General features: G+C 44.9%; 2 protein-coding genes across 2 annotated transcripts in view; one reads left to right on the forward strand and one right to left on the reverse strand.

Moving 5' to 3' along the window:
- cdh8 (cadherin 8) overlaps positions 1-13710 on the forward strand; it is a 238235-nt gene that overhangs the window by 42491 nt on the left and 182034 nt on the right. The window lies entirely within an intron of this gene.
- On the reverse strand, positions 9697-10476 carry LOC131459872 (proline-rich protein 2-like). Its single transcript, XM_058630006.1, has 2 exons — positions 10354-10476; positions 9697-10248 (listed from the first exon to the last, which is right to left on the reverse strand). The coding sequence occupies exons 1-2, from the start codon at positions 10474-10476 to the stop codon at positions 9697-9699; spliced, it is 675 nt and encodes a 224-aa protein (XP_058485989.1).

The raw sequence follows: 13710 nt of genomic DNA on the forward strand, positions 1-13710 counted from the left end.
GGAGCCCTAATTGTTTACCAGATACGCAGGTTCAGCTCCCTCACTATCTCCTTTGTCTTTAGAGGATAAAAAGCCAACATTTCCATGACAACTGGATGCTGCTGACAATCCCTTTCCTTCCTGTTTAGCCACCTGTCTTGTTTGCCACCTTGTAGCCGGTGCCAATGAACTGGACAACAAATCCAACTGGAGCTTTTCATGATGTTACCCTTCTTCCTGGCTCCCACAGTTCTCTATTCTTTTCATTTGCTGCCCATGTGCCAGATGGAGCCTGACGTCTCTGCTCCACCCCAGGGCTCTTTTGAGTAGACAGAGCAAGACCTGTTTACACACACACACACATGCACGCACGCACGCACGCACGCATGCACACAGACACACACGGAAATATAAATATACTGACACTCTCTCTTGTGATGTATGGTGAGCTGTCATATTTTATCAGTCGTAGTAAAATTGTTACAGCTGCTTAAAAGACTGACATCATTTTTTGCCGCAGACTATGTGATCGTTCCTCGTCTCCATGCAGAAAACAACCTTTGCTTGCTGTTTCTGCTCATTCTTCCAGACAAAAATCTTTCCAAGATTACCTGAGGCTTGATGACAGAAATTAAAAAACAAAGACACACCCCCACCCCACTCCCCCACGACAACCCCAAAACAAAAAAAATGACAGTGACCTGTGGATTTACTTTGTGCTCCTGCAGCATTTCTGGTCCACACAGCAACAGCAACACCACAAATAGCAGATGGCGGTCATCTGGTTTAGATCCTTTTGCTCATCTGCTGCCCTACTTCTGCTGGATCTGCTGTTGTTGGTACAGGATTTGGAAATATCTCAATGCATGCATGATCTTGATGTCGCATTACATATTAAGAAGTACAAAGGAGAAAACGTCCTCACAAAATGCTTAGGAGTCACAAGACAATGGGGAGCCGATGAGCCAGAGACAAGTATAGTGCTGAGACTGACGTATAAATAGAGACTTGCACAGAAAAATCGGAGTTTGCAGGCGCTCCTATGGCAGTCTGGCACTTGTGCTGTCTGTGGTTGGCAGACACTTTAGCCATTGCCCCACACAGTTGATGATAACTGAAAAAAGTTCAGTTCCATCACATTTAAAATGCTGGGAATTTTACTAACCAAACAAGCCCTATGTGAGAGACTCACTGAGAACTCTCTTCCGCCCTTACATGGTCATATGTAAAACTGCCATCATTCAGTGTAATAGACGGAAGCCAACATACTGCTGAGGACAACGCTTGCCATCCATCACTATTTTAGCAACACTTGTACGATCACACAAGCTGTCATTGCTTTGCATAAAAAACAAGACCAAAAAACAAAACAAAAACCCTTGAGGTTATAGAATAAATCAGCAAACATTAGCAGGGCCTCTCCATTTCTCAGATAATGAAGACAGGTTTATAATCGTCTCACATTCAATGCAATATAAAACCCCATGGTAAACACACGGTCGTTTTTCATGCACTCACTAACTTTCACCATGCGCCTGAGCTGTAAATAATCGTTCCGTGTGCATATACCAATATATCTCACCACAGACGGGTCAAAAGGTATTATCTACGGCTTCTACCACAGCCAAAAAGACCCGAGGCTGCTGCAGGTGTTTGCCTGTGTGTCGGGATGTCCACGGTGCATCTGTGTAATGTGTATGTGTGAAATATAACAGCTTTGACTGGCACAGCACCTCAGCAACGTAATTGGCTTTCAGAAAGAGGTAAACAGGACTGCAGCCACGTGGAGGGCAGCTGAAGATTGACCTTCAGAAAGGCAGACGTAAGAAATGGAAGGGTCACTGCATTGGTGTCACCTGACAGCAGGTTTGACACCAGAGCTGTTATTTAAAATATTTTTTTTTTCCTTGTTTGGGGGGTGTAGGGGATTGGGATAGTGGTGGGGTGGATGGAAGGGTGCATAATCATATCCAGCCTCCCATCTCCCCATTACTCACACGGAGCACTTTGTAGTGCGGGGAGGACGCATCCTCGAGGATCCCTAGGTTCTCTGTGTGATCAGGGTCATCCATGTTTCTCCCTCTGATAAGGCTGGGTAGCATTTCACATCTGTGGCGGTGCACTCTGTGGCATTGGAAGTGTAATTACTACACACCGACAGAGGTGAAAGCAGAACACAAGCTGAGAGCTTCTAAAAGGTGTCAGAGGCAGAGGGAGCTTGTTGTATGAGGTTTCAGCTGAGGGACCTCAGTGACTGTGGCTGCCAGCACACCCATGATGACAGGCGATTTGCTGAACTAATTGCTCGGTGGTTGTTGATAATGTAGGAAACGTGTGAGTCGGTGTACATTTGTTTGTACTTGCATTTACATGTGTGTCATAAATAATAATAATAATAATAATAATGATAATAAAAAAAAACCTTGCCTTTTTCTCTGGGATATATACACAGATATGCGGCTCTCTCGCTTTAATAGTGTTCACTCCGTCGCCATCTGCTTGAATATACAGTATTAATGGGAGCCAATAATGATCCTCTGCTTGGGTTTACAGTGGCAGTTTATGATGGATGTTGGAGAGTTTAATTGGGAATAATGTGCCTTTTATTGAGACATCATTACCCTACTATGTGAAGGAAGGCAGCACCATGGTCCAAGCCTGGCACCCAGTATAGTGGGTTTAACACTGAAAAACTAGTTAAGTGCTGGTTATCTTAATGTTATCATGATTATAAAAACCGCCTCACCTCTTTCCATTTCTGTCTGAGGTTTAGTCTTTTGATAAATACAATGGCGAGCAATAAAGTGAGGTGCGTTTGATTAGCCTCAGCTAAGATGGCCATCCGTGTACACTGATGACTTTCTTCAACTCGATCTTAATTAGCAAGTGGAGATGCTTCTGCAGTCTTGATGAGGTCAAAGCCATTCATTATCCCGCTCAGCGGGAACCTTTCTCATGCCTCCCTTTTGTATTGACACTCGGGGATAATCATATCGGTGACCTCTCTCGCTTGACTACATCTTTGCCTCTTGCTGAGCAACACAGCGGCTGGTTTCACCTGAACTGAGAGGGAATCAACACCCTCCACTGAAAAAGAGAGAAACAGAGAAAATCGATTTTGTCCAAAGCTCCTCCTGAAAGAAAAGGGCGAGTGAGAGTAATCATGTGTTGGCTAATACCTCTGCTGACAGCTAAAGGTGTTTCATACAACAACTTCCACCTTGCATCTGGTTTTGTTACCTCTAAATCAGCGATGACAGCTTTTCAGAGGAACAATATTTGCAGAAACAAACACAGAGTCTTTACCTGCAGTTAGTGTTTGATGTCTCACATAATCACAGCTGATGTTTTGAAAATGGTTTGACTTGTTCAAGGAAAGTGGGGTTATCAGTCTCACTCCCTTTCAAGAAGCTTTTTTCGTGAGTGAGCGATTGACGGACTGATGCGGCATCAGCAGTAATATGGGTACGTTTGGGTCCACTCTTACTGTTTCTGGAACTGGAAATGGAGCGTTTCTTCTACTTTCCTCAGAGGCAAAAAAAGAATACAGCGCCCTTATCTCTCTTCTTGAACCTGCTAATCCTAATCCTCTGTTGCTTTCCTTTATTTACTTGTAAAGAAACTAAAAGCACTTGCAGTATGTCTAGTGCTGCCAGCACAGAGACATGTAAGTGCTCGAGTGCTCTGTACACTGTAAATATAGTATTAAAATTGACATGTGCTAAAAGTTTGAATGTTGCCACTTGTAATTTCAAACAAAAGTTTGTTTTCTGGAAAATATATAGTTATTGCAGGTTGTTTTGCAGGTTAGACAAGTGAAATGAAAACTGAGATGTGTTGTGTTGACATATCTTCTGTGGGTTGGTAAATAAATGGTGCTCACAGACAATCTGGGAGGAAACTAGACACACTGTGTCTTTGTGAAGTGATTTGAGATAATTAATAATCGCTATTCAAATACAGTTAATTGATTTGATTGCTCCTCTTTATCAGCTTCACGTTTTCTGCTGCTTTGGTCCTCGTATGCGAGACCTGTTACAGGTACAAGCAGTTGGAATGTGTTTTTGTCTTGAGAGAATTGGGTTTCAGCCTTGTGGGGTGAAGAGTTCAGACATGCAGTGGGAGCTCTTTGAAGGTAAAGTGCTGAAGTGGTTCAGGCATCTGATCAGAATGTGTAACCTGCAAGTCTGCAAGTACATCAGCTGTAGACCCAAGACTCAATGGAAGGACTGCATATTGCGTTTGTTTTTGCAAAATGAGATGGACGGCACAGGAAGAGAAGGAAAACAATCCAAATGTGTAGGACAATTAAAATCGTATGTCAAAGAGCAAGGGAATGTGGGTTGTGTGGGGAAGGAAAAGGAAAGTTTCAGTAATGGTCAACTGCAACCTTACTCATGCGTTAATATTTCATTTGTTTCCTCATAGACGAGACTATGTGGAAATAATCTGTATTTGTTGTTTTTTTGGTCAAACTGATGAAATATAGACATATACTTGCTGGTGATGTACTGTACATGTGTTAGTATTGGTTTCGCTACCTCAAGGTTGTTGTATAAACAACCATTTTTAATACACTATTTTTCATGTGTGAAGTTTTCTTTCTTTCTTTTTGTTTTTTAAAATAATGGACACCTGTGCCATTACTCTCATAAGCTTTAACTTGAGTGCAATAAAAGAAAATAGGAGGTGTTTGTCAAATTATTTACAGTTCAGGAGATCGCAGAGACCAAGTATACACCAGGCAGTTTTGCTTGTCGGCCACTGTATGATAAAGGTAATTTATGGCTAATTATGCCTGAATGCTATTAGTAGGCAGATTGCTTCAACAGGGAATTCCAGGGCATTACTTTTTGTTTCCAGAAAGACAAAAGGTGATTTAGTACATTTTGGGTCTTATTTTCATCGATATTGGCCACTGATATGAACAACCATTGCTTTGTATTTAATATATTTAAGACATTTTAGTTACCAATGTAGTTGTTGTGATGCCTGAACATCACTATATTACAGGAAAGCAGGATCCAATGAGCATTTATGTTAATATTCTGTACAAACGTTGTGAAGAGGTGACATAGTTCCTGTATATGGTTGACGAATCTTTGGCTATAGATTCTTGTCTTAGGCCATAGATTCTTGTCTTAAAGTGTACTTAAATTGTCACTCCTCTAAATACCAGAGAAAGGATCTAACCTCTGCCCCAAACGATTTTTATATTTGAAGTCACACAAGACACGGAAAGTGTAACTGAGAGTCTTGCTAAGAGAATTAGAGAGGGAGGAAGAAGGAAGAGTTGCAGAGAGCAGGAGGAAGATGGCGAAAGACAACTCGGTTAAGTCTGTAAAAACAATACTGATTGAGAGGAAAACACTGCAGAACAAATTATGAGGGAAAAAGCTTGGACCCAACCAGCTGCACATCAAACATCTGCTGTTTCCAGCTTAACTGTGAGTTGTTTTTGGTTTTCGTTGTCATATATGTCACCCGCAGAAACTGGGACCCACAGATGGGATGTGGGAGATATGGTCTGGGTCACCAATTTTTCTAGCCTTTTATTTAAGATGCAAACAAAGTTTTGGTTTAATTATCAAACATTTTTCTCTTGAAAATGTCTGGTTTACTTATTCCAAACAATACTATAACATTTCTGTAACTTAAAATAAAAACTTTGGGAACACTGTCATGAATGATAGTCAATTAAGAGTCTGTAGGATTTGGATTGATTGATTTAAGTGTTTTTCCTTTTAAATGAGGGTCATTTTAATGTGCAAGTCATATGTTGTGTGAAAAAGCAATACCAGGCAAACTTTGTTTTCATTTTAGAATTTAATAGTGTTTTCATTTAAGTAAATGCATTGGTTTTATGCACCTGTATGCTGCTTCTTGTTGACACATACATGGGCCTGGTGACGCACTTCCAACATCATTGATGCTGTGCCAGAGTAATTCATTATGACATTCCAAGGAAGACAAAAAAAAGTCTTGAGTGTGGTGCCTCACAATAATTACCCATTTGATTTGTGTCCTTGTTCTTTTTTGTGACAGTGAAGGCAATAGGCTTTTCTTTCAGCGAACACTTTGTAGCAAGCAGTTTCTTTAACTACAAGTGCTTGCTGTACACAAGCCATCAATGTTTCACCCCCTGCTCTCTCTTTCTTTCTCTCTCTCTGTCTCTCTCATACACACAAACTCCACTGCAGCCCCATACCTCTATCTAGCATTACCTAAAGACTTCTAGACACTCCTGGGCAGGCATCCCCCCCTGAGGCTAGTCTGTGCAGAGGGACAACTTGATGGAGTGGGGCAGCACGGTGGTGAGACAGACCACATGGCCGGGGGGATTTGGACTGTGACATATTACCTTTACAGAGCAGCAGCAGGGCCATTCGCATGAAACCTATTAGCAGAGGCGTCTGCAGCCACACCACACAACTGGGCTGTGTACAAAACCTACTACTGTGCCTACACCAGCAGTATGTACCTAAACTTAAAACTTGCAGGCAAAGCACACACTCATTTATCATGTTCTGCCCACGTAACAGTGATAAGCAAACATGCACAATGAAATCCAACAATTGTTTTGAAGAGGGCGGAGGACATGTCTCTGTCTGAGATTGTTTGTCACTCAGGTTCTGGGTTGAAAGAAGCCCATCTGGACTTCTCGTGTCATTTGATGGGGAGGTATTTCACACACTGACCACATGTGAAAATGGCCAAGAATTGAATAAGATCAGAATGACTTGTGTCGTTCACAATGTCACGAGAAAAAAAGAGAAATTAACAAAAGAACAAAGTCAGAAATGGGCTCAGGTTAAAGGTACTGGAGGAAATCCATATAGGAAAGGAAAGCTGTAAAATAATTGAAGAAGGTCCAAAACATAGCTATCCATCCATCTGATAAATGGACCACAGTGGCATGGTAGTCCACTGTGTTTAAAACAGTGGTCACTAGACTACCCAGTATTACAAAAATGAGTGAAATACTAAAGTAAGGCACAACCAGATGATACAATAACAGTGCTAGTGAACATGTGGTACAGCTACAGGAGGAGGAACATATGCTGGTGCCAATCCCAGCTGACATGGGGCTTCCTTGGCTCAACTACAACCTCACCATATTCAAAATATGGACTCAGGGATTTGCAATTGCACCCAGACATAACCGTGCTATCATGACATCTCATTGTTCACAAGCAAAACAACTGCAGTATGCAGGTGATGGAAACTAGACACATCTTGTGTCAGTCTTCAGACCAGATGGAGTCACCATCCATTTACTAGACAGAAGTGCTGGACCTCTGCCTGAACATCATGTACTTTACTCTCAGGGCAATCAGGGGATTAATAGAAACAAATGCATGGCTGTGCATTAGGTTGCTGGCCAACCTCTACACAGAAGAAACGGGAATCTGAGCCTCGAACACCTTCACTGAGCCACTGGTTTAGATATGTGGATGACACATGAAAAATACACTCCAGGAGGAACAAGCCTTCTCAGAGAACATTAATTCAATGGACAGTACATTCACACAACAGGGAGTCAGGAGCAGCTGTGCTAGTTTATGCTGAGGACGACAGGAGCACACACAGGCAGTGTATGTGCTATGCAAATATATTTGGTGGTTAGTGGTTAGCTAAGAAGAAAACACTGTGCTTGTATTCGTCATCTGCCAAGAGCAGTGGTGCTCTATTAATAACATACAGCCCTCCTCACATATGCTGATCCCCCCCCCTCCCCCCCCCCCCCAGTCTCTCAGTTTCTGACTGTGAACAAGACTATAGTCCACCGTGTGAGCTATACATGTGTGCATACAACCCTAGAAGATCAGAGCAGATTAGTATGTGTTCATCTTGGATTATAATGAATTCTAATGAGTTATAATGAGTTCACCCAGTGCCTCTGTCAGAACAAATGATCAAACTTCTCCAAGCTTCACTCTCCAGAGAGGTACCAGACAAGGCTGTCCACTCTCCCCATCGCTTTTTGCCATCTTTATCGAACCACTCGCAGCGGCTATTCGCACAAACAAAAATATCAAAGGTATTCAAACAACAAAACTACATCACAAAATAAGCCTATATGCTGATGATGTATTACTTTTCCTCCAAAACTCACAAAGCTCTCTTTCTGAGACTATTACACTTCTTAATAAATTCTCAGCCATATCAGATTACTCGATAAACTGGGCAAAATCGATCATCCTACCAATCAACCATGACTTCAAATCATCACCATCCTGTCCTCTAAAATCTGGAAACATTAGATATTTGGGTGTAAATTTTTCCTCCAGGCTGTCAGATCTAGCACAATTAAACTATACCCCACTACTTAAATCAATAGAGGATGACCTCCTACGATGGAATTCCTTACCTATATCACTTATGGGAAGAGTTAACACCATGAAAATGATGATCTTACCAAAAATCAGTTACCTCTTCTCAATGATTCCAACTAAACCCTCACCAATCTGGTTTAAATCCTTAGACTCTGCCACCACAAAATTCCTCTGGAAAACCAAACCAGCACGCATCAGTCTAAAAACACTCCAAAAAGCAAAAGCCTATGGTGGTCTGGAACTTCCAAACTTCAACAACTACTTTCTTGCAAATAGGCTTCACTATGTCCAAAAATGGTTTCAACCTAAACCACTGGACAGTCTGTGGCTAGACATCGAACAAACACTCTGTAATGAAATTAAAATCTCCGATTTACCATTTATAAGCAAAACCATTAAACGGCATCAGTGCTTTAAAAGCATAAATATAAATACCTCCTTGTCAGCCTGGTGGGAATTTATCAAACTCACTGGGTCCTCGCATATCCCATGTAAATATACCCCAATCTGGAATAATCCAGACATACTACGGAATAAAACAACACTAAAACTCAAATCATGGCAAGAAAAAGGTATAAGGCACCTGGAACAAATTCTTCAAGATAACAAATTCATTCCATTCCATAACTTAGTGGAACAATATGGCATTAACAGCAACACGTCCTTTGATTATCTACAAATAAAATCTGTAATCCAGACAAGGTTTAAAACCAGTAAATTGGATCTAGAACTACCTCCAATGATCAAACAATTTCTAAACCTTATGTCTCCCAAAATGGTGTCTAAAACACATGCACTATTGACTAAAAATGATTGTATAATCTCTTTACCAACCACAAAATGGGAGGCGGACCTATCCATCAGCCTAGATGAAAATTTCTGGTTACAGATATCATCTAACACATTCAAATTGATAAAAAATCCAGACCTACAACTAATACAATACAAAATCTTACACAGAACACACTACACAGGACAAAGGATGTTCAGAATGGGGCTCTCACAATCAAATATCTGCACAAACTGCAACGAAAACACAGCAGATAGCTACATGCATGCTATATGGCTATGCACACCGGTGTATAACTTCTGGTGTAGGGTATGCGAGGACCTCTCAGCATGTCTCGAACACACCATACCACCTTCCCCCATGCTATGCATACTGGGTGATTTAAACGGAATACATATAAACATGGAAAAATCACACATATTAATCAATAGCCTAAGCATTGCCAAGAAAACTATCCTCTTGAACTGGAAAAACAAGAAAAACTTAAGTTTAAACCAATACAGAAATTTAATTTTAGATCACATCTCTATGGAGAGAATGTCTGCTTCCATAAAGAAACAATTACCTATATTTGATTTGACCTGGACACCTCTAATTGATTATATTTCCTAGGGCGGGTTGGTGACTGTGTCTTCCCTGGTCGGTCCGTGGTGTTGCGGGCCGTGCATCTGGGGTACTGGGGATGTCTGGTGGTCTGTGTGGGTTGGTGGCCCTGGGTCTACCGTCCCTCGGTGGCTGTGGGTCTGCCCTACGGGGGTTGGGGTGGATTTGTGGGGGGACTGCCGTCTTGGCTTGGGGGGCCCGTGGGGGTTGGGGGTGGTGGGCCGTGGACTGGGGCTGGGCTGGCGCCGCACTGCGGGTGGGGGTAGGGGCTCTGGGTCTCTGTGCGCTGGGGCCTGCGGGGCGCTGGGGGGTGGAGTTGGCCCCTAGCGGGGGGGGGGGGGGATCCCCCCTGGGATCTGCCCTCCGGGGTGGCGGGGCGGTGCACGCTGCTGTGCTCCTGCTGCGCTCTGGGGCGGACTTGTGCGTCCTCCGTCCCTTGGGGGGGGCATGGTGGGGGGCACGCGGGGGGGCGCCTTGCTTTGGGGACCCTTGGGATGGGAGATGGGGCGGAACGTGGGCCTGGTCTGGACTGTTCCTGGGCTGTGGGCGGGGCCGGGGTCTGGGGATTGCTGCCGTCAGTAATGCCGTGGTGGCCTGGGTGTGGGTCCTGCCTCGTCGGGGCTGGTGTGCTCACCGGGGTCCTACCTTCTGGTCGGGTGTGGGGGTATCTGGTCCTCCGCCCCGGCGGCACTCATGGGATGCCATGGCGTGTCCCTGGCCTGGACGGGTTGCTCCCTTCTTGGCCGGGGGTGGGTGGGAATGGGGCATATGGCCCTGCCAGTCAGGAAGCTGGCAACCTACTTGGGGGGGCACTCTTGCCCACCCCCTACGCCCCCCCCCACCGCAGATGATACATCTAAACACACACATCTAGGGCACCGGGGGGGGTGTGGCTGAGCTGATGGGGGGTCGGGGGGTGGGACCATCACATGGTGGGGCCGCTCTCCTTCCCCCCGATGATCTGCCACTCTTCCCCTAATTTTATCGCATGTTAGACATTAGGGCCTGGTGGGCGAGAGACACGTCGACGGCTCCACTGTCTGCCAACAGTGGGACGCCCGTGCCACATTTCCCTCCACCATTTTAACTACACCCCAGATACCAACATACATCGTATCACACACCACACACACGCACACACCTCCAAATCACTCACCGGTGGGCTGGGGTGGGGGGGGTGGTCGTGGGTGCACTCCTGAGCGCTCGATTCCTGCTCACCCCCTGGCCGTGTTGGGACTGGCGGTCTGGGTGAGGGCAGCAGTGGTGGCCATGAGGCGTCGCTGGACGTGGGGGATCGGATCCCCTGCGCTCGGTCTGGGGGGTGTCCGGGAGGCATGGTTGTGGCTCATCATGACGCACCTCCCTGAAGGTGCTGTGGTGGGCGGCAGTCTGCCTACCCGGCGGGGGTCGTCGGCGGGCGCAGATGCTCCTGGATGTTGGGGGACCCCTCTCCGGGGCACCGCGGGGTTGGGCACGGCGGGTCCTTGGACCACTGGCCCTGCCTCTACCTGGGGGGTCTGGACCGGCTCGGGAGTCTGCCTCTCTTCCGTCTCCGGGGGCCCCCTTGGCTGGTGGCCCTACGTGGGCCTCCGCCTGTCCCTCCCTGGGCTGGGGGGCGTGCAGTCGGCTTCTGGGGGGCGGTGGGGGTGGCAGTGGTGGGTATCTGGCCGTACCTCCCTGGTGGGCGGTCTGGGGGGGCGCTTCTCCCCCCGGTGGTGGGCTGGCCCTGCCCTTGGGCGCTGGCGGGCTCTGGGTGCGGGGACCCTGGGCCTCTGCGGCCTGCCTGGGTGTGGGGTGGTTTCGGCCTCGGTCCGTGGTCTTGTCGCCGTCGGCCCCCTCGGGTCGACCTTGGGTGGGGGGGCTTTCCCCCCGCATTCCTCCGACTGGCCCCCTGCGGGATGGATGCGTTGCTATCCTGGGGGTGGTGGCTGTGGGCCTCTCCTGCCCTGTACGGCTACTGGGCGCCTTAGGCGCCTGGATGATTTTCGGCCCGTCGCTGGGGACGGGCCGGACATTGGCACAGTCCCCCACCCAGATTCCAATCACACCTAATGACAACCCCTGCACATATACACTGATATGCACGATCACACACACACACACACACACACACGCACACACACACTAACACGCTAAGATAAATTAAATTTAACTGATATAACTGTTGTAAGCCCGGACATACTCTCTTGATGTGGTCGTTAACAATTACTATATAAACTGTATCTGAAAGTATGTTCTGTATACACTAAATAATCTCAACTGTTTAATGTTATTAACCTGTTACTAACACACTAATGTCACCCTTAAGCTGTCTAGGTTCTGTCTTATCAGGTATGTTCTGTCTACTTTATATAATTTCAATTTAATGGTACTAACCCACGTATTATACTGTTGTCCACCTTGCTCTCTCTCTCTCTCTCTCACTCTCTCTCCCTCTCGATCTCTCTCTCTCTTCTTTTTTCTCCCTCTCTCTCTCGCTCGCTCTCTCTCTCTCTCTCTCACTCCCCCTCCCCCTCCCTTCCTCCTCCCCGCTCACTCCCCATCCCCTTGTCAGTCCACTCCCTGTCCCCCTGTCCCCCTGTCCGGTCCGGCTGCCCGCAACACATAATCCTTAAACGAATAAATAAAAATACTGCAGTTCCGAGTATCCCAGACTCGTCCTGCACATATCAAATCTGTCCGACACCAAAAGGCATGCAGTCAATCATATTACATGTCCTGGGTACTGGACAGGACAGGTTAAAAAAAAAAAAAAAAAAAAAAAAAAAAAAAAAAAAAAAAAAAAAAAAAAAAAAAAAATAATGAATTCTAGCATTAGATCCAGGGAGTTTTGAATTATGTGAACCGTACTGTACTGTGATATGGTAATCCGATGTCTGCTATGTGAATCAAAGTTGTGTGCTTCAAGTAATTATTGCGCGGCACAATTCCGTTGTGCCTCCACATTTACCAATACAAAGTGCAATGAAAAGGCATTGACAACAGCAATGGCTACGCAATAGGAGGGATTATCATAAATATGTTTTCGCAGGGAGGTATTAGGAATTGAGGAACATAAAGAAGAGATTAATACAATCTCTCTGCGCAGGGATTTCTTTGCATAAATGTGCTTGTGTCTTTCTTCTTGAGGTATGTGAAGAGGGAATATATAGGAGCAGTGAATGAAGGTTCCTCTCCTGAAGATAGCACCACCTTGTCTGAGCAGAGGATAATATGAGATTGCTCAGCAACGCGTGATTTGGTAATGTCATCAGGTGTTTTATTGTTTTATTTAATGCTATTTAACATTTACAAGTTCTGTAAAAGTGCATTCATATAGAGCCATTTCCAACAGTTTCTTTTTGGGCATACTGATTTGGTGTTGACAATGCAATATTTGAGCACCAGTAGCTTAAAGTGATAAGCAATCATGACTATTTTTGGTTATTTTTGGTGATGCATGATGCATGCAACAAGTTGCTTATGAATCCAGGGTCGAGAAGGGGTCGTTTTGAATTATGTTTGAGTACTTTCACAGCATTATGGAAATGTCAGACTAATATTAGCCCTGTCTTATTTTTTCTGAAGTCTTCTTCATTGTCTGGCATATCTCCTTCAGCCTAAGCTTTATCTTTTGCAGCACAAGTGTTTTCACAAAATATCATGACAATCCATCCAATAGCTGTAGAGAAATTTTAGTTTGGACACTGAGAGTATAGTAAACTGACTAACACTCACATGTGCCATGCCCCCAGCATGGTTAAAAAGTATTGGGATTGAAAGTGCATTTTCTAATCCGACATAGCTTGAGTGGAGCAGCATGTGATGTACATTTCTTGGGTATTTGTCCTCGTCTTTGTTTATCTCTTTTAATGCCTCAAATGGAGCAAAATGTTCACACAAAAAGGTATTTTGGTCACTGGCGATGCATCAGTTTGAAAAAACTGAAACTCTGAGAAAAAAACAAACACTGAAGGTCAATTGAAATATTTCCTTTATTAAATTATTTAATAATATTAATTT

This window comes from Solea solea, chromosome 5, assembly GCF_958295425.1.
Source record: "Solea solea chromosome 5, fSolSol10.1, whole genome shotgun sequence".
In the NCBI taxonomy this organism is placed as follows: Eukaryota; Metazoa; Chordata; class Actinopteri; order Pleuronectiformes; family Soleidae; genus Solea; species Solea solea.